This window comes from Solea senegalensis, linkage group LG5 (assembly GCF_019176455.1).
Source record: "Solea senegalensis isolate Sse05_10M linkage group LG5, IFAPA_SoseM_1, whole genome shotgun sequence".
NCBI lineage: Eukaryota > Metazoa > Chordata > Actinopteri > Pleuronectiformes > Soleidae > Solea > Solea senegalensis.
Window position 1 is genome coordinate 716,187 of NC_058025.1, and position 21,900 is coordinate 738,086.

The 21,900-nt window shown below is 44.7% G+C and overlaps 1 protein-coding gene and 2 long non-coding RNA genes across 5 annotated transcripts in view; all 3 read left to right on the top strand.

Moving 5' to 3' along the window:
- The first annotated feature begins 3,467 nt into the window (after window positions 1–3,467).
- Window positions 3,468–5,551, top strand: LOC122769950. The gene is made up of 3 exons (XR_006360483.1): window positions 3,468–3,700; window positions 4,402–4,432; window positions 4,578–5,551. It is a non-coding gene; the product is annotated as an uncharacterized LOC122769950 (long non-coding RNA).
- Window positions 5,552–6,183: 632 nt separating this feature from the next.
- On the top strand, window positions 6,184–13,860 carry LOC122769177. Its single transcript, XR_006360412.1, has 3 exons — window positions 6,184–6,228; window positions 12,944–13,339; window positions 13,438–13,860. It is a non-coding gene; the product is annotated as an uncharacterized LOC122769177 (long non-coding RNA).
- A 6,945-nt stretch (window positions 13,861–20,805) lies between these two features.
- The window catches only part of LOC122769698 (anthrax toxin receptor 2-like), a 41,130-nt gene continuing 40,035 nt past the window's right edge, over window positions 20,806–21,900 (top strand). Inside the window, exons 1-2 of one of the 3 annotated variants that reach the window (XM_044026448.1) lie at window positions 20,806–20,950; window positions 21,072–21,271. In XM_044026448.1, coding sequence (XP_043882383.1) covers window positions 21,087–21,271 — 185 coding nt within the window. In that variant the 5' untranslated portion in view covers window positions 20,806–20,950; window positions 21,072–21,086. Of the gene's footprint in view, window positions 21,272–21,900 lie in introns of all 3 variants that reach the window. The other 2 variants (XM_044026450.1, XM_044026449.1) reach the window with 2 other exon arrangements.

Genomic DNA, 21,900 nt, shown 5'->3' on the forward strand with positions numbered 1-21,900 from the left:
ACAAAGACGAACAGTTCATACTGTATATTAGTGAGAGACATATTTTACACAGTTTAAGAAAAAAATGAAGATATTTGTTATGTCACAGACCAAAATAACTTTAGCTAACAGCTAATTAGCTTTTTCCACTTGATCAATTCCACTTCAAATTTGAATTATACTTGTTATTGTTTCCTTCTTGTCCATACAATAAGACATAGCCTACTTGGGAGTGAGATACTAAACAAAGTGTACGAACCTCTTATTTTTTAAAAAGGCGTGAACCCACCGTTTGCCCTACGTCCGCTAGGATTGGCTCCAGCAACCCTCATGTGAAGGATAAAGCAGTAGAAAGCGTCCATTGACTTCAAAATATTGAAATCTTTAAGCTGACAGAACATGCACTCAGTCACCAAAGTCCAAATGCACACAGCGCTCTGGATTTATCCAAGTTTTTCTTGTTGTTTTTTTAACCGACCTCCTTGTTTTCCAGGTCAAAGGCCGCGCGGTGGAACAGAGAGTAATTCAACCCTCAACTTCATATATCATTGGACGTGTTGAGCGATTCTGTTTACATAGATATCACACATTGTGTACATAAGCGGACATTTTGGTTTCATGCACGACCGGGGGAATCTGTTGCCTTTCCTTTGTCCCGCCGAGGACATTATTGTCCACGAGGACGACGCGCTCATATCCGCTGACGACACTAGTTTGACTGGTATTCAGCAACAGCGGCGGCGGCACAACTGAGTAGCAAGAACACAATTAATGGATCAAAAGATTTGTCTTTGCAGGGCCGGGCCGGGTTCAAGTGCGTCTTCTATTGTTGACTAATTCTCAAGCTGAGCTTTGTCCTTTGTGTTTGCTCGTGCCACAAACAGTGTGAGCCAGAAGCCTCCTGAGGTGACACATTACCTGCCTGTCTGGTTTAGCCCGACCTCTTCTGTGGTCGAGCGAGGACTTGTGCAGACAGGTTCCTCATGCTCACACACACACACACACACACACACAACAATCCGTGCACATTAATTGTTACGCGTTACGTGAGGCTCTGGTGACTACTTTCACGGACAAACGACTTAAAGTCTGCAATAACACGCGGTCCAATTATGTGCTTCATTAAGAATGTGTTAAAGTAAATGTATGCGAATGAAACAATTACCGGAGATCTTAACTAGCTCATTAACTGTAGTGGAGGAAAAAAAAAAAAGTGTCATAGAAGCCGTGTGGTAAAAAAGAGATGGACTAGTTTTGTCTGAGCGTGACACTTTTAAATTGGACATTTTTAATAAGAGCTTATTTTAGGGAAATGGCATCCGTTTGCTATTTGGAGTACGTTGACCTTGATAATTGAGCCCAGGTCACCACAGAGGAAGGATAAGAAGGTGCAACTTGGAGATGTAAAGTTAAAAAACAGCTTCCATCTATTATTGTCACAATATCTGCCTCTTGCACTGAGTGAAGTAATGTTGTGGTTTTCCTCATCAGTTCACACATACTTCCTCCTCCTGTGTGACGTTACTGCCATTTCCAGAACAGCAGCAGAGTCTTTATTTGTGTTTATCTCTTACAAAAACTCCTTCAAGCATAAAACACTATTATTATTATTGAAAAATGTCATATTTGTCACCTTTATTCCCTGAATCTTTTCCCCAATACACTTAATTGCATTTACCTTTGAAAGATACACCCACTTCTCTAAAGGGTAAAAACTTGTAAATGACATTTGAATTAGTATAAAGTGTGTTTTTTTTTTTTACAATTATATTGAATATGAATAACACACTGATGAAAATTAACCTTAAAATTAAGACATTTTAAGCCACCTACTGCTTATATTAACTCCCAATGTTTGCTTTAAAGCACATAAATGTACGTTTTCTTTTACAGAATTTTTGAATGTTTGGTTTTCAAAGATGTGCTGCATCTTCTTAACGCCATCCTATACGCACTTTCTCATCCTTCTTTTGTGGTCACCCAGAAACTTTTTGAAACTTTTGTTGACCATCACACGATGGTGTAGTGGCTAGCCTTTTAGCACGAGGGTCACTTAGTTTGACCAAGAGCTCTTCTGTGTGGAGTTTCATGAACATGTTCTCCCCATGTGTGCGTTGGTTCTTCCCAGGTTTCCTCCCACAGTCCAAAACCATACAGAGGTTAACTGGAAACTCTGGTTGTCTGTCTGTGTGTGTTGGCACCAGGATGGACCTGTTGACCCGTCCACGGTGAACCCTGTGTCAGCCCGGGATTGGCTCCATCTCCTCCCGAGTGGACAGAAGGAGAAACCAGGTAAATATTTGTTGTACTGAAGTTTCCTCACACAATCGTCCTGGAAGCTCGAGTCACGTGATTTCTAGACGTGAGCATTCACCCGTTATCGATATGCTGAGGTTAGGCTGACGCAGTTTTGACGTTATTCCCCCCTCGGCGTGGCAGCCATATTGGGAAGGAGAGCGCTGTGTGGTCGCCTGAGAACTTGTGTGTTTCCCAGCCAACGTGCATCTAAAGAATAACAATTTCACTCGCCATGAAGACCGTCCATGGAGCCGTGGGGGCCGCGGACAGCGAGCCCTGGCCAAACACTCTCCTCTCATGCAGCTTTCTATGTACTCCTATAAATACATCTCCTGTTTGTATAGAGGCGATATGCATCTTTGGGAAAATACCACAATGTTGACATAAGAGCAGCCTCGACCCCCCTCCCTCGCCCGCTTTGCTGCCCCCTCCCATCTCTCTCCAAACTCTTTTTCTACCCCTCGCTGAACCTTTCAGTGCCTGAGAGAGAGAGAGGGAGATAGAGAGAAAGAAGGAAAGAGGAATGGAGGGAGTAAAAGAAGTGTCTCTTAGAGGCCTCCACGGTCTTTAAGCCACTATGGTATCCACCAGACCCCTCACATACACTCGGCCTCTAAAGGGCCTTTGTCCTGTAAAGAGGGGGTTTGCCTAAATTGGGGTGCTTGTGGATTGGCGGGTGGGACTGGGCTTGGTGTAGCATACTTGGCTCCCACGTCTCCATCACTGGAATGGTGAACTTTTTTTTTTAAAGCTAGGGAACTGAGAGGTGGGGTGTCGAGGGGGCAAATGGGGTGCTTTTTTTCGGGCGGAGGGGGTTTGGAAATCTTCCAAACAGTGCCTTTTTGCTTTCAAAGAAAGCCCCACTTGTGTAAATGTGCTCTTTGTCCCTTTGCCTATTGTTTGAATTGCATTATGGACTTTTTTGTGGGAAGCTCACAGGGGCCTGGGGGGCCTGAGGGGCCAAAGAGGGACCAAGACGGGGGGGTTGTCTCTGCCTGAATGACTTGGACCCAGGAAGGACAGAGCTGCAGAGGGACCAAGGTATGCTTAAGAAATGCATGCCAACACATAAACGCTGACATACACCAAAAAGCAAAGCCACCTGTATCCCACTGCACAAATTATGAAAATGTTGACAATCTGCGGTAATCTGAGTCTCACGGCGGCAGATCTTGTCTGTTCTCAGGACTCTTTCAGTCCACTTCGCCCTCTTTGCTGATGGCAACAATAAGAAAACAGTCCGCGTCCCTCCCCCTGTAAAGGGATTTCTTCTTGATAGAGCTGAGAGTCTGGAGTCGCTCGCCGAAGCCAATTCACAACCTCCATCTGTCCTCGGTCTCAAAGGGAAAACCTGCAGGTGGAGAAGCGGCACAAAGCGTCTGCATGTTTGGGGCCGTGGATTTCTGTCTTTTAGACTCCATTGGTCAGTTGAAAGACACTTTCACGCTATTAAATTACAGAAATTCAGTTTGTCAAAAGGTTGGACTCCTTAGAATCTAACAAACCTGGGATATCATAGTTTGGGAGGAAGTTCTTGGACTATATTTTATTTTGAATGATGCAAAAAAAAAAACAATCAATCATCAAAACAGTGGTGATATAAAGTTAGATTTATTTGCACACCCAAACCAGGCGCCTGGGGAACAATGGTAGTTGGGTACCTCACTCCGGCCCTTCACTTGTCCCGGGATTTCACCCGGTGACCCGTCACGTACGAGCCCAATTTCCTTCCACACAACCACGGGCCACCAAAATTGTTACAACAGGGGCATGAAGTTCCACACTCCAGATTTAAAAATTTTAAATTCAAATTCATTGAGGATAAAGTAGACCCTTATTTAAATTTAAGTTTAGGACAGTCTAACTTTCTAGTTCCTGTTGTAACATACACATTCACAAAAACAACTTAACACAAAACACAAAAGTATAACAATTAAGGAAGTAAAATCCTCCAAATTCCTGTCTGAATACATTTTTTACCCATTGTTTCGTTAAAAAACATCGTAGTACATTTCTGTCCCCAGCAGTTTGGAGAGTACAGAACCCCTAAATATGCATTTAGTGTGTACTTTAATGTATTTTATGTACTTTAATGTCTGATTCTTTCTTATGTCTGTCTAGTAGGACGTCACAATGGTGGTGCAAGTGCGGACAAGTAAGTATCTTATTGTCTTCAATCAAATCTTAAAACTTGGGACACGTCTGGTTCCTGACACATTTGGGGACTCCGTAGGCGAGCGTTCTAACCCATCACTTGTGCTCCTCTTCTGTCTTCCCCCCCCCCGACTGTCATCACACAGATATCCCTGTGACCTCTCTTTCCTCCGAACCCCCCACCGGAGCAGAGCGGTGCGGCACACGGGCTTCTTCCTGCTGGAAGGTGATTGAGCGTGCGCTCCCCGCTCCGGCTCTGTCCTGCTTTGTCTGGGCGACGTGTGCCTGTGTCAGGAACCACAATTAGTGGGGCGCGTCCCCGGCCATTAATCACAGAACTGTCCCGGATCCCTGCCACTGACCGACGCCCACTTCACCCACACACACACTCAATGACGTCCTGCTCGTGTCGGTGACATCATCACGCATGGTAATGTAAAATTGGCACCATTGGCGTCTCTCATTGTCTCTCATTGTCTCTCTGTTCTTCACAGGTTTTTCTCCTTCTGTATTTCTGTGACCTCTGGTGGTATCTGATGTATCTGAGGTGGTTCTGTCTGATCTGTCACGCCAAAGAGGATCAGACTCTTGGATCGTAGTTTACGCGTGACATAAACTTCGGCGTTAGTCCATGCGAATGTCAAACCAGTCACAACATTTAACACGGCACCAGGTCACTAGATTGTGTTTGTTTCCCGAACAACTCCAGTTTTAACGCTGGCAGGAAATGGTTAGCCAGAGATACGTTTGCTACCCGGTTCCAACGAGTTTCCTGAGTTTTGAGTTTGGACGCAAATGGAACGCAGCGTAAAACTGGCGTCATTTAGCAATTAAAGGCCCCAGACCCAACGCCCGTCGCGCGCTCTTGGTGCTGTTTGCTGATTTTGGCGTGAGTGTGTTGGGTGCGCGCGGACCGCGCATGTGCGAAGTGAACTTCCACCCCTACCAGTAGGTGGAGTATTAAGCCGCGCTCACCAAGCAGAAAAAAGAATAAGTCGTCGCCAAGGATAATCATCCGAGCCTCCACCTGGCGTAGCATCATCCGGTGACGTGGGATACTACAGCATGCTGACGCGTGAGTAGACCTTGTCCCCGCCCACCTCGGTGCTGCTGCGTACAAACAAACGCTCCCTCACTTCAGGAAGAACAAACAGAAGCAGAAATAACATTAAAATTGTTAGCATTTCTTGTCACTGTTTTCTTTTACATTGTGTTTAAAGGCCCGCAGGTGTTGCTATGTGCTAACACTCCACTGCCTTCAATGATGCAGGTACACCAGTTTCACTGTGTGTTATCATGTGGCAGCAACTCACTGCATTTAGAACTGTAGTGAGACAAACTGCTCTGATGACGTCAAAACATGAGGCCAAACAAAGGCCCACCTCAGTTTCCCGCCTCTCACTCAGAATACTCAGATCGATTCTGTGGCAGGACGGTAAATATTTGGCATCAGACAATCATACATTGACAAGAGAAATCAATAAGTGATGGGAGGGAAACCAAGAACCAGCGTGTGCTCGCTCACCTCACTCCCCGGGGATACGAAGGGAAAGATGGAGATTTGTTGCTCTCAGGGGCCGAGAGAGTTTTCTCCTGGGGACGATGTGTGTTTTCTTTTCTGTCCCTTTTTTTCATTTCATGGGTCAAAACCACTGGAAATGGATGAGGCGACTTGTGGGTGTTTGACGCGTGTGAAGAGATTCCCCGGTGAAAACGCCCGGAACGGCCGAGGAACGAAGCTATTTACTACTTGTGCTGGTTCGCCCGTTTGCCACCGCTCCTTCTGTGCCCACATGCGTGAGTGTAACACAAAACACACACACACACACACACACAAACTGTGTGGTGAAGCACAAACACACTCCATCTCTGTCACACGCACACACATAAAAACACACTCTCATCTGTATGCTTCCCTTTCTGTCACCGTCTTTATTTAAAACAATGATTCTTCTTCCTCTCTCTCTCTCTGTCTCTGTTCCTCTCGCTTTATAAAAACAGAGGAATGAAAAGCAGCCAGATGGTAGTGCAGACCTAATATAAAATCAATACGCTGCCTCCAAGAGAACTGAGGAGAGAGAGAGGAGGGAAAAAGAAGAAGAGGAGCAGCTGAAGAAAGAAAGAAAAAACACAAAGAACATTAGAACACCACAAATGCCAAGATAGAGTTCTTTGGTGTCTTCTCTTTTTTCTCTCTCTCTCTCTCTCTTCTCCTCTTACTTTGTCTCTGACACAAATATGTGCTCACACACACACACACACACACACACACACGCACACACACACACACACACACTGAGTGTGCTTTAACCACTCACTCCAGCTTTGAGGATTCCGGGGTCGCTGAACTTCTCCACCTACTGCCTCACAATGCATCTCTGGGGAGCTGCTTGCTTGTGTGTGTGTGTGTGTGTGTGCACTTTAACTCTTTAGGACATTTTCTGGTTTAAAGCGTCAGAACGTTTACATGACATGAGCAAAAAAACAACAACAGCAATTTTTTAGTGCGACTTAAACCAGAGCTGAAATGAAAGCCAAATAATACTGATAACTACGTTCACAGCTATATGTTTAACTGCACCCGAACTGGCCTGTGTTGCCCTCTGATTTCAAAGGAAAGTAGCTCCAGGCAGTCCTGGAACGTTGTTCAACGTTAAAGCTTTCAAAAAGGGGAATTTTAAACGTGCCACTTTAACGTCGAATTTGTCGGCGCGCTGAGGCCACGCCTTTTGCCGTACAGAAAATCCTTTGATGACTTTTAGTCATTAACACGTCGAGAACATATGGTCCGAGTTTGACGCGGATAGCTCAAACATGCTAGGACGAGTTCGTTCAAATGCATAGATTAGCCATTTTTGTTTAAAAAAGGGCTAATCATTTATCATTGTCTAAAAGGGCCGACTTCTGAGTGGGCGGAGCTAATGGAAGATATGGAATGGAATTATAAATTTGTTTGGAATCATGAGTAACATGTGTAGCAAGTTTGGTTAAAATTGGAACAACTATGTGCGACGTGGACACGATAGAAAAAATCAAAAAATTTAGCATTTAACGCAAATTTGACCACTTTCTCTCATGTCAAAAATTCCCAAAAACTTCCTCAGGAAACTTCCACACTCACCAAATTTCGTCCCGATTTGCTGACTTTTGTCTGACCATGACCCGACTTCATGGGGCGCTATAGAGCTTATGCCCTGAAATGCTGAGGCTTCTGAAGACTTGATTTTTGTTTTATCTCATATCAGATCCGTCCAGACATAATCTGCTGAAGCCGCGTTGCTTTTAAACGAGGATGCACGTATAAAAGGAAACGGCCCTGTCAAGTCTCTGGGGAGTCACTGAGATTTCCCCGTGCGATGCAGAGTCTCTCTCTCCGGACCCCCGTCATCGTGACGCAGAAGATAAATTGACAATCCGATTTGCACAGTCGGAGAGTTCAGACTTGAGACACATCTGTAGAAATCGATTGGATTTGCATTTCAAACCCACTTTAAATGTGTCTTGAATGAAATTTTGGAAAATAAAAGCCAGATTCTGTCCTTTAACTTTCAAGAAAATCAGATTTTTCTCTCTTTTCTGGTTCAAATGAATGGAAGTCAGTGCCGTGTCCTAACAAGAATAGCTCCGTGTGTGTGTGTGTGTGTGTGTGTGACACACAGGAATGCCAGGACATCTCATTGGGCTGCAAATTGAGAGAGGAGGAGGAGGAGGAGGAGGAGGAGGAGGAGGGGAGGAGGGTTAAAGAGAGAGGACTGAGGGCCATTGAGGAGTCATTAGGGTAATGATAATTGGTGCAGTGAATAAGCAAAGAGAGAAAAGGCGGAGGAGAGTAAGTGTGTGTGTGTGTGTGTGTGTGTGTGTGTGTGTTGGGGGTGGGTGGGCTATAAATTAATTTGATTGACAGCAACATGTTGGGGCAGAGATATGCAGGTGAACCTGGAGGCAGTGGTGAAGTTTTGGACACGTCTTTGCTCATGTTGTGTGTATATTTGGTACACAGAGGACAGATAGTGTTTGTTTTAAGTGTGTGTGTGTGCGTGTGTGTGTGTGTGTGTGTGCGTGTGTGTGTGTGTCCCCGGTGCTTGTGGCTGCTTGCTGGGTGACAGATAGCCCCGGGAGCGAGGGGACACCAGGCTGTTTAGCTGATAATTAAGGGGGTTTTATCTTAATTTGAGCTGTTACTCTCTATCCTCTGCTGTGATTTATGAGTCGCTGGCCCGGCCCTGCTCCCCGGCTCTGCCCCTTAGCATCAGGGACAAGACAAAGGAACCTCTCTTCCTTCTGTACACACGACACACACACTCGTACATTACACACACACACACACACACGCCCGTGTCACCGAGGTCCGCTCACACGTTTGGACGCGGTTCGACGACACATGAGACTCAGAAGTAGGTTTAAAAGTAGAGATTGGTGAATGACAAACACGGAACATAAAGACTGAGGCAGAAACAATGACATACAAACTGTCTTGGTGATATTTCAGACACATTTGCCTGTTTTTGCTGCTGGTTTTCGCCTCGTGACCCGTTCTCTTGTGTTTTTTGGATCTTTTGTATGTTTTTCTTACTCTACCCTTGTACTTGGGCTTTGTTCTGGGATAATTTGGGTCCTACATCACGACCTCTGACGCAAAGATTCCAGTTTAAACGCAAGACCACGTCCTCGCCTCGCGTCCTGTGACGCACGGCGCCGCCGTCTTGTTTTTTTGGTCCTAATCTGTTCCTTTGTCGCCACAATATTCACACTGGTTTTCTAATGGTTCCTCATCGACACAAAGACACATCTCATGTACCTCATGTACAACAACTGAGTTAGGATTCCAAGATGGCTGCTCCATTCAAACACTGCTTCTTTTCTTCTTCTTCATCTTCTTTTTTCGGCAGCTCCTCTGTTTCTGCACTCTCTCCTGTTTTGTTTACTTTTAAAACTTGTGTGAAACGGTCCTGTTTTGTGTTATTCCGGTATTTTTTTTTATTTGTCACTTGTCGGCCTCTTTTTGCTGCCGTGACAAGTGAATTAGACTTTTTTGCACAAAAGCTGATGAAAACGTATCCTCTGTTCACGCCAGGTCTGACGGAGGCCACTGACACGCAAAGCGATGATCACACGACGCCCAAGGAGCACGTTTGCGTGTGCGTTAGCTCTCGGAGGAGCGCGTAAGCTCAAAGTGCACAATCGCAGCAACACCGTCTGATTGATATCTGCCCGCAGTGGTGCAGCACCTCTCACTTTGTGGCCTTTATTCTCCTCAGCTCAGCTCATGCTGGTAATGAATCATAAGAGAAAAAAGGGGGCTGAAGCTTTAACCTCTCACCAGCTGTCCCCTCCCCCCCCCTCCTCCCCCCCCCCGGGAGGGAGATGCAGAGCAGTGTCGGATTGAGTTCCTGAGAGGTGGAGTGACCGCAGGCAAGAGTTAACTCGATCTTCAGCTGGGTGGGGTACAGGGTGAAGAGGAGGCGGGGAGTGGTACAGTCAAACAATGCGAGCCACTGTTCTCAACCTATCACCCCCCGGGGTCACGGAGGAGAAGACATGCTAGTGCAACCTCATCTCCTGCAGTCGCCTCTCTCATAAAGGCCGGGGATTTCTCCGCTGCCCTGACTTGGATGTTGTTTTTTTTACGCAGATTGTGGGCGGGCTCTCTTTGGACGGACGTGTTTCGGGCTGCACGGTAATAATCCCACAGGTATTTGGCCAGAGGGAGGGACCTTCACACCTCCATTAAAAGGAAAACGCTGCAGAGAAAGAGAGTGTGGGCGTTTCTGCTGGCTTACAAGACGTCATTCTCTTGAATTTTTTCTTTTCCTTTTTCTGGTGCGGCCGTTTTTATTTCTTGTCGGTCGACATTCATGAGATGTTTGTGCAACTCTTGGTACATTCAGAGTCTCTCCAGGACTCTGTGTTGCTGTCTCGGCTGTTGCCACAACATGTTTGGAACTAGTTTGACAAACTAAAGCGACATCCATGAAGCATTTCTGTTCAGCAAAAGCAAAGCCTACATTTCTTTAGCACAGGTCTGTGGTAAATTACCATGGGAATAATTCATGGAACTCCTTATATGGACATCCTGGGTGTGTGTGTGTGTGTGTTTATAAGTCACATCTTATAAGTTCTCACTCATTTTATATCGTGTTTAAAAGAAGAGTCGCATGCACACGTCACAAAATAGACAAATAAAAATAAAATAAAGTACTTTTGTGTTTATATAGTTAAACATTTTAACATAGTCACAGTAAAAAACAGCCTAAATGCTCTGCGTTCAAAGGGTAAAACAACAAATCTTTTAATTTATGGATTATTTTCTCATTGCTTGACTAGTACAGTAAGGACTGCTACTTAGCTGTATCTTAATAGTCCAACTAAAATGCAATTAAAACCATTTTACTGATCAAAAATATCAAATAAAACAAGATGGTGGAATGTCCTGTCCCTTTAAGGAAGGTTGCATTATGGGTAGTAAGGTGACAAAGCCTGGGAACAGGCCGCTAATGTCGGCCTGTTCCATACTACGTAAAAATCGACTTCCTTTTTACGAAAAAAGGCGGTTAGATCGTTAGATTGAGTTCAGGTCTGAACAGGAAGTAGCAACACTTCACACCTGCGTGGAACAAATCGGGTTTCCAGTTCGGCTTTGAGGTAAGCTAACATAGCTACCTTAGCAGAGCACAGCTCTTTGTTTACTTCCACACTGTTCATTTTAAAACATTGTAAAACTCCTGCTTATTCGAGTTGTAGTCTTGCGTTTGTACTTTTAAACCTTCATATTTGTCTAATTTCATCGCTTATTGCGGTATTTTTTTGTATTTTTTCTTTTGCTGCCCTAACAACAAGTCAATTCCCCAAAGAGATTTGCCGTTGAAGCTCTTGTTTGGATGCAAATGTTTGGTGATAAGAAAAGTAAAAAAAAAAACCTCCAGCTGAATTCACAGACGTTGTGTTTTGTTCAGAACTGAAACTCAACCAAAGAACATGTGTGAGCATGTGTGTGTGATGACATCAACAGTATGCAGAGGTGTTCTCTGCTGGAAGTTCACCCATTGACCCTTGACCATTGTGACTCAGACACTGGTGTGTATGTTTCCAGAGCGGCCCACCTTCCTCCTCCTCCACCTCCTCCTCCTCCACCTCCACTCTTATCTCGTCCCTGGTGCTGGGGTGGGGGGCAGGGGCTGCAGTGGAAGTGGAGGTTCCAGGCCCAGTCTTCTCAGGACATGAAACCTCATCTGTCCACTCCTCCTCCATCCATCCAGGCTCTTAACTTTCACCCCTGACCCTGTCACACCCTCCTCTGTGCTGCAGCAACAACAAAAGCAGGAGATTAGGGAAATTGACAGGCTTGAGGGGATTACTGTAGCCCTTCATCTCGGACTGCGCTCACAGTTGACACAGTCTGTTAGCAGCGCTACTTCAACTTAATCTGAGTGCAGTTGGCTCTTTTTTTCCCTTCAGTTTGTGTACTTTTGTTAGCCGTTGTTTGTGCGCCGACTTATCTGGACCAAAATCCACTCGAGTTTTGTGTGTTTTGGTCATAAAGTTAGTGTGACGGCGTCCTCGGGTTGATTTTACGCACACTCGGCAAACACGAGGACAACGCTCTCGTTGGTTGAGTTCTCACCCAGTGGAAACGCCTCAGGTTGGAACCCGGGTTGAGTGTGTGGGAGTCAGGACTTGGCGTCCACAGCGACGATCCGTCTTCACCCCGCGATGTTTATGTTGTCCTGGTCCTGTGCCAGAGACATGATAGACACACACAGACAATGAGACGCTGTGTTCACACCACAGTGCGGCTGACGCCGAAGACCTGTCGTCCAGGCCCGGTCCAAACTAGCGTAAGCTGCAGCTCATTTTTACGGCTAACGGAATTAGCGCTACATCCAGGAGGAACCACCTTCTCTAGCCTCAGATTCACCATAAACAACAACAACAACAACAACCACTTCTTCTTTATTAAGTGTTGTTGAAGTCTAACCACTAATTATACTATCTACATAAACTGAGTTGGATAAAAATCCACCTTGGTCGGTTGTGTTTATGTCGTATGTGTGTTGCTTTCACTGTCCTGTGGTAAATCAATCACGTTTCTCCTTATTATTTAACCTCTTATTTTCTATCCTCCATCAGCTTCTATTTGAATTTTGAGACCCCTAAAAATGCTGTTCATGGAGAAGCGGTCACAAACCAGCCGTTTTTCAACTTTGGGTGTCATTTTCTTGCATTCTGGAGCTTTACCTGTTTATATGCTCCCGTGGCAGCGTTACAGCGCCACATACAGGTCGTTTAGGGAGGTTCCGCGTGTATGAAAAGGCAGACATTTTAAAGAACGTTCAAAGTAAAAGATCTTGTGAGATCTTTTTAATCTGAAAATGACATTTTTTTAAATAAGAACGCAGTTGTATGGCTATGACCCAAGTTGTTTAAATAAAAAATCAGTCAATAAAAAGTCAGTTATTTCCTCTTGATGAAGAACGACAATGAACTTTTAGACACCTGTGCCTCTTAATTATAGTGAAGTCCCTCGTCGGGGGCTCTCCGTCTCCGCCGCCTCGCCCGGTGAAGTGACCCTCGATCACCTCGGGTTCTCAGAATCTGGCAGAATGTCAAAACTATTCACTGGACCCTCTGGAAAGCACGTCTGCTTACCGTTAAGCCGTTTAGCTCCTAATACCAACAACAAACACTCCTTCTGTGCCGGCGCCCGGGCACGGAGCACAGTGAGCCGTCTATGAGGGAGGTCAGGACAACTCTTTAATCGGACTCTGCCCATCTGGCCCCGCCGGCGCTCCCACACTGAGCTGCTGGTCGGCGTCCTCAGCAGGAGACTAAGTGGGACACGGGGACACAGATGCCCGACTGACACCGGACCACTCGCCGAGCGTAAAGCCTCAGCGATGAAGCACGTCCAGTGAGTTGTTTTCTTTTTTAATTAAAATGTGATCATGTAAGAATGAGAGAAATGTAACTGTGAGGTTAACCACAGGACTCATACCTTCATTTTTACAGGTGTGTCAGGGCTACGCCTTTTTTCCGCGGTTGGTAAGAACCCGTGGTAGGAACAGGATCGCCGCGGAGGACGTGACAAGTCGACCGCCCACAGCCAACAGCCACTGCACCTGAGGCTAAACAGACAAACTTAATGTGTCACCTCCTCTGAGCTGAGGCCTGATTCACGTCGTACACGTCTCTACTTTTGAGTTTCAGCGTCTTACGTAATGTTCACGCGTCACACGTGCACTTTCCCCAGCAAACAAAGAACGATGATGTTGAAACGACACCAGGATGATTACAAACACACACACACACAAGATTATAATCAACATATCATGTGAGAAAAGTAAACCATTGAAATCTCTTTTGCATTTGAAAGTTATGACAATTTACAAAAGTGTTTCTTTTGTAATAATATGTAAAATGCAGTCATTTGTTTTCCTGCACATTGTATTTATCTATAAATGTTTTATTGAGTGACAATAAATAACACTAAATGTGACGTCGTCTTGTGTATCTTGTGACTGGGAAAATGTCTTACACGTGGAAGGTTGTGGGAGTTTGAATCCCGGCTCTTCCAGTCTACAGCCGGTGTGTTTTTGGGCAAGACACTTACCCAATGTGTGAGTGAATGGGTGTGAATGGCAAAACTATAGTGCAGAGAAGAGCTTTTTTCATGAGTAAACCAAGATTTCTGATCGTTTCAGCTTCTTAAATGTGAATATTTTCTACTTTCTGTCATTTTTCAGCTTCTTAAATGTGAATATTTTCTACTTTCTGTCATTTTCAACTTTGTAAATGTGATATTTTCTACTTTCTGTCATTTTCAGCTTCTTAATTGTGAATATTTTTCTACTTTCTGTCATTTTTCAGCTTCTTAAATATACATCGTTGTTTATATACATCATTGTTTATATACATCATTGTTTATATACATTGTTGTTTATATACATCATAGTTTATATACATCATTATTTATATACATCATTGTTTATATACGTTGTTGTTTATATACATCATCATTGTTTATATACGTTGTTGTTTATATACATCATAGTTTATATACATCGTTGTTTATATACATCATAGTTTATATACACGTTGTTATATACATCATTGCTTGCGTTACTGTTGTGCTTTCTATTACTGTTGTTTATATACATCATAGTTTATATACATCGTTGTTTATATACATCATAGTTTATATACATCATAGTTCATATACATCATTGTTTATATACATTGTTGTTTATATACATCATTGTTTATATACATCGTTGTTTATATACATCATCATTTATATACATCATTGTTTATATACATCATAGTTTACATACATCATCATTTATATACATCATTATTTATATACATCATTGTTTATATACATCATTGTTTATATATATATATATATATATATATATATATATATATACATATATATACGTTGCTTCAACATCATAAAGTCTGATCCCATCTAATCCCATCTAATCCAATCTAATCTAATCTACTGCATTTAAAGTACATTAGCTCTATTTTGTGCTGTAAATGATTTTCAGGCTCTGGAGCAGAAAACGCCTCAGGACACACACACACACACACACACATGCTCGCACGCACACACACACACACACACACAGACACACACACATACACACACACACATACACACACACACACACGCACACACACACACACACACACACACGCACTGGTGTCAGGCTGCGCTGCTGCAGCTCAAAGTCGACTTAAATATTTGTGAGATTGGCTGAAGTTTACTGGTCGTGTAAACGCGTCCACTTAAAGCTGCGTCCCGGGACCTAACGTCCACACGTCCACACGTCCACACGTCCACCACGCTCGTTAGTGTCACTGACCTCTGAGATGGGATTAGTGACACACACACACACACACAGAAACTTTTAAAAAGCCTTTACTTTCTTTCACACATGACTTAATCTGAAGTGTAAATATCTAATCTGATCAAAGCACATGTGACAGCTTTAACCCAGAAAAAGAACAAAAGTCAGGAACATTTATTTATTTATTTATTTTTACTTTTGATAAAAACCAAGTCTGAAACTGTTTAAACATCAGAAGGAAATGAGAAATAACTCTGAATATAATAACAGAAAGTTTAATTAAACTATTACATGAAATAAATGAGATACTAGACATAAAAAGATCAGGTAAATAAAATAATATAATACATAAACAGAGATCATTCAATGATCATGTTTAATCTGGGATTAAACATTTGGATTAAACATCTGAATCATTGATCTGATGAATATTTGAATCAGTGAAAATGAAACTAAAGCACTGTTTGTTTTCTTTAATGTCTTGAAAAATAAAATCATATACAATAAAAGTCAATCTCTTTTTATTTTAATCTGATTATCAGGACGTCCCGCCCCCTCAGACTGTGCTGTTCTGTAAATCATCAGCAGCAGCAGCAGCAGTTACAGCAGTAACAGCAGCAGCAGCAGTAACAGCAGCAGCAGCAGCAGTTACAGCAGCAGCAGCAGTAACAGCAGTAACAGCAGCAGCAGCAGCAGTAACAGCAGCAGCAGCAGTAACAGCAGTACAGCAGCAGCAGCAGCAGTACAGCAGTAACAGCGCAGCAGCAGCAGCAGTAACAGCAGCAGCAGTAACAGCGCAGCAGCAGCAGTAACAGCAGCAAGTGCGGCAGCAGTAACAGTAACAGCAGCAGCAGTAACAGCAGCCGCAGCAGCAGTAACAGCAGCAGTAGCAGCAGCAGCAGCAGTTACAGCAGTAACAGCAGCAGCAGCAGTAACAGCAGCAGCAGCAGCAGTTACAGCAGCAGCAGCAGTAACAGCAGTAACAGCAGCAGCAGCAGCAGTAACAGCAGCAGCAGCAGCAGTAACAGCAGCAGTAAAAGTTCCATACATTTGTGTGAGTGAAAAGTTTCTCTGTGATGTCACAGTGTAAAATGATGACATCATCGTTGTGAACAACATGAATGTCTTCACTCAACATGACGAGCTGGTGCCGCTTCACATTTATCACACAGTGTGTGTGTGAGCGCGTGCGTGCGTGTGTGCGTGCGTCACGTCTCTTGACAGCTGCCATTTTGCTTCACCCTCGTCGACCTCAGAGTTTCTCCGACGTCTTTTCCCGCTCGACTGTGAGCGCAGCAGCGAGCGACACGTCGCTGCAGATTAGCGTGCGGCTAACAGACGTCCAGGACACGTCCTGAACTCGGGAGCGGGAGACAACGTGTTGCTATGACAACGAGAATCCAGTACAGAAGAAAATCAGTGTCTGTTTTTGATTTAAAATCAACAACTGAGCAAAGACTGCAGTGAAACGACATCAGGAGAGAACACACACACACACACACACACACTGGACGCTAGCACGCTAGGTATCACGCTAGTTAGCAGCAGGAGCATTGACAGGAACTTATTATTTATTTATATTTATTATATATATATATCTACGTCACATGATCGCGTCGTTATCTACGTCACATGACCGTCTTTATCAGATCATCTACGTCACATGATCACGTCTTTATCTCGTCACATGATCGGCGTCTTTATCGTCACATGATCGTCGTTATCGCGTCACATGATGGCGTGGTTATATCACATGACCGTCTTTATCTCGTCACATGACCGTCTTTAACTTCGATCACATGACCCGTCTTTATCGATCACATGATCGCGTCTTTATCTCGTCACATGATGCGTTATCTATGTCACATGATCGCGTCGTTATCTGTGTCACATGACCGTCTTTATCTCGTCACCGCCGTTCTTTAATCATGATCGGCGTCTTTATCTCGTCACATGATGGCGATTTATCTGCGTCCATGATCGCGTCTTTATCTATGACCTTTATCACGATCACATGATCGGCGTCTTTATCTGCGTCACATGACGCCTTTATCTACGATCACATGATGCGTCTTTATCTCGTCACATGACCGTCTTTATCTCGTCATGATGCGTCTTTATCTCGTCCATGATCGCGTCTTTATCTACGTCACATGACGTCTTTATCTACGCACATGACCGTCTTTATCTCGATTGATGATCGTCAGCGTCTTTATCTCGTCACATGATCCGTCGTTATCTCGCACATGATCTCGTTATCTGTGTCACATGACCGGTCGTCTTTATCTGCGTCACATGATCGCTTTATCGTCACATGGTCGGCGTCTTTATCTCACATGATCGCTTTATCTCACGTCACATGACGTCTTTATCTCGTCACATGATCGCGTTTTATCTGCGTCACATGATCCGCGTCACATGATTTATCTCGTCACATGATCGTCTTTATCTTCTTTATCTAGTCACATGACTTTATCGTCACATGACCGTCATCTGCGTCACATGATCGCGTCTTTATCTGCGTCACATGATCGCGTCTTTATGGTTTCATTTATGAAAGCATCAGTGTGTTTATGTTAAAGCGAATGCATCCATATAAAGAAAGTAAAGTGTCCGTGTGACAGGTCAAAGGTCACCTGACTGCAGGGCCTCCCCCGTCGTCTTTATAATGAAATGAATCCACGGCGGTTCCTCCGCTCGTCTCCTGGTAATCGCTCTTGATTCCTCCTTTGTGTTTCACGCTCCGCTCGCCGCTCGGTGATTAACAAATTAAAGATCTTCTTCACCTTAATCTGTCTGGAGGCTGCAGTGGAAACATGTTTGGCAGTGACAGCACCTCTGCTCCCTCATTTTAATTGGATTAGAGGGAAGTCGGGATTAATTCAGTGTGGGAGACAAGAGGCGTCCGCGGAGCATGAAGACGAGGAAACGGGTGATGAAGTCATTTCACAATTGTCTTGTTCTGCTGATGAGACGTCACTGATCTCTTTAGAGGATGAAGCTGGTGTGAACACATTAATGTTGGACAACAGCATGTCCACATGATTAGAGTCAAACAGCAGGAGCTTTAATCTCACTGTATGACACACAGTCAGAGCGCCCCCTGCTGCTGATGGACCAGTCTGATACACAGGAAACATCTGATATTATCCTCTTATTAAAAGACTTGTGCAATAAAATCTACAGCAGGCTGCGATGTCTGCAGGAGAACACACGGGAGAACACACGGGAGAACACACGAGAGAACACACGGGACAAGAGAACACGGGAGACACGGCAGAACACCGAGAGAACACACACAGAGAGAACACATGGGAGAACACACACACAAGAAGGAGAACACGGAGAACACACACACAGAGAACACAGGGAGAACACACACAAACACACAGAGAACACACACACACACACAAGAGAGACACAGAACACACACACAAGAGAACACACAAAGAGAACACGGGACAAGAGAACACATGAGAGAACAGAACACAGGGGAGACACACAGGAGGAGAACACACGAGAACACACAGGAGAACACACACACAGAGAACACACAGGGAGAACACACGACACACACACACAAGAGAGCACACGGGAGAACACACACACAAAAGAGAACACAGGGAGACACACACACAAGAGAAACAGGGAGAACACACACACAAAGAGGGAGAACACAGGAGAACACACACACACAGAGAGCACAGGGAGAACACACACACAAAGAGAACACAGGGAGAACACACACACGGGAGAACACACAGAGACACACAAGAACACCAGAACACACAGAACACAGAACACACACAGAGAACACAGGAGAACACACACACAGAGAACATGGGAGAACACAGGAGACACAGAGAACACACACACAAGAGAGCACAGGAGAACACACACACACAGAGAACACCGGGAGAACACACACACAGAGAGACACACACACACACATGAGAACACACACACAAGAGAGCACAGGAGAACACACACACACAAGAGAACACAGAACACACAGAACACACACAGGGAGAACACGGAGAACACACACACACACAGAACACACACACAAGAGAACACAGGAGAACACAGAGAACACAGAGAACAGAGAACACTGCGAGACCGCGGAGAGAGAACACACGAGAGAACACACGAGAGAACACACGGGAGAACAAGTCCAGAGTCAAAATAAAGTCAAAAACATGACATCATCATTGAGGTGAAAGTGTCACGACGTCTGAATCCAGCTCACGTTCACGAGTCAGCAACAAAGTCAAAGAGCGTTAACAAGCAGGTGAGGGAGGAAAACCACACCCACTCATGCAGACAGACAGACAGACAGACAGATAACAGGGTGATCACAACACAAATGACTTATTTAGAGGTCCTTTGTTCAGATTGACCTCAGTGACACAAAGTGACCACACGAGGCAGCGGCTCCTAAAATCACTGCTTTTCTCTGTGGGAGAGTGAGATAAAGACGTCAGAGGTCAAAGGTTAAACAGTTTGTCTGAAATAAAAGTTTCTGTGTTTGTTTTGTGTAAATAAACCTTTGGTCACGGCCTCCTCTGTTGTCACTTTTCATTTCCTGTGCAGCTTTAAATCCCCGTGACGACTCTCGCACACACTCAGAGAAACTGCGTTGAATTCTGTTTTTACGCGTCTGATGCTTCAGGAGGATTCACCGTGTCATTAAAAACCACTTAGACACACAATTACCCACGTGTGACATCACTGATGAAACCGCCACGCGTGACCAACATCAGCAGGGAAAAAAACGAAAGAAACATTCAGAGGGCGGTGAAACAGTGAGAGGGTGAGACAGTGAGAGGGTGACACATAAGTCACTGATAAAAAAAATCTGTGGAATTTCCTGAGTGTCAATGAACTCATCACCTGAGGACAGGTGTGTCATTATCATCATCATCATCATCATCATCTGTGTATTCACTCCTGTGTGTGTGTGTGGTGGTGATGATGACAGTGATGATGATGATGGCGATGGCGATGGTGATGATGATGATGAAGATGATGAAGTGGACTTTGTAGCAAATGTGACTCATATGTTTTTGGGTGTGTTCACGGACCATCAGATGCAGCCGTGCTGCCTTCACGTGCAGTGGGAAACGTGATGCGTTCAGGGACGTGATTTCAGGAGTGGACTGCAGTTTATTTAGTTCAGTTTCACTGTGTCTTCTCTTATCATCGCTGTTATTTCTTTCTTTTCTTTATTAAACATGTGTAAATGTTTAGCATTTAAAAAAAGTTATTTCACTTATGGAAGAAAACTAATCCAGACAACTTTCAATCGTTATTATTATTTATAAAACACATTCTGACATTCAGAGAAAATGTCTTCACAATACACACACACACACACACACACACGCACGTGTATATATAATGTGATTCTGTTTTGTAACTGCTGATTTTTTATATTTTAATTTCATAACAACGAGCAGAGAAAAGTGTGTGAAGTACGAGTTTTACAGGAAACACGTGAACGCAACTTAACTTTGTTTCCTGTGGAAGTTTCTTCAGAGTCGTGTTGCCTTCACGGGCCTCACTCACTCACTCACTCGTTAATGAGCGGATGTGACTAAAGTTCAGGAACATGAAGAAACTTCTTAACGGCTGGTGACGTCATCACGGTGTTTTCCTTTATTTCGCGGGTCAGTGATTTAAGTTGAGGCTCGTGCTGCTCACACACAGTAACAGCGACAGAGTGTGTGTGTGTGTGTGTGCGCGCGCGCGCGCAGGTTTATTGATTGGTTATCGATCGTTTATCGGCAGTGGAGTCCGTGGAGTATGTGGCGGCTCTTCTCTCTCCGTGAGTCCGCTCTCAGTGCCGTGTTTCCCGGCCACAGAGCGTGGAGCTCCGCGGCGGCGCTGCTGCTGCTGCTCTCCGTGTTTGCTGCGTGTTCCCGGGCAGAGGAGCAGCAGGAGGAGGCGTCCTGTCACGGAGCTTATGACCTCTACTTTGTCCTGGACAAGTAAGTGGAAAACATCACGTGACCACCGCACCACTTTACTTCAAACTAAACAAGAACAGCCAAAGACTTGGAGGAGAGGAGAGGAAACGAGAGGAGAGGAAACGAGAGGAGAGGAAACGAGAGGAGAGGGAGAGGAAAGCGAGAGGAGAGGAAGCGAGGGAGAGGAGGTTAGGAAGCAGGAGAGGAGAGGAGGAGAGGAGAGGGAGAAGCAAGAGGAGAGAGAGAGGGGACAAGAGGGAGAGGAGGAAAGAAGAGGAGGGGAGACAAGGAGAGGGAGAGGAAGCGAGAGGGAGAGGGAGAGGAAACAAAGGGAGACAAGAGGAGAGGGAGGGAGATGAAACAAGAGGAGAGGAGAAGAGGGAGAAAAGCAAGGAGAGGGAGAGGGAAACAAGAGGAGACAAGAGGAGAGGGAGAGGGAGATTAGAGGAAACAAGAGGAGAGGAGACAGAGAGAGGAGAGGAGAGGAAACGACAGGAGAGGGAGAGAGAAACAGAGGAGGAAACAAGAGGAGAGGAGAGGAAGCAGGAGAGGAGACGAGGAGAGGAGAAAGCAAGGAGGGAGAGGGAGAGGAAACAAGAGGAGAGGGAAGAGAGGAGAGGGGAGAAAACAGGAGAGGAGAGCAGAGGAGA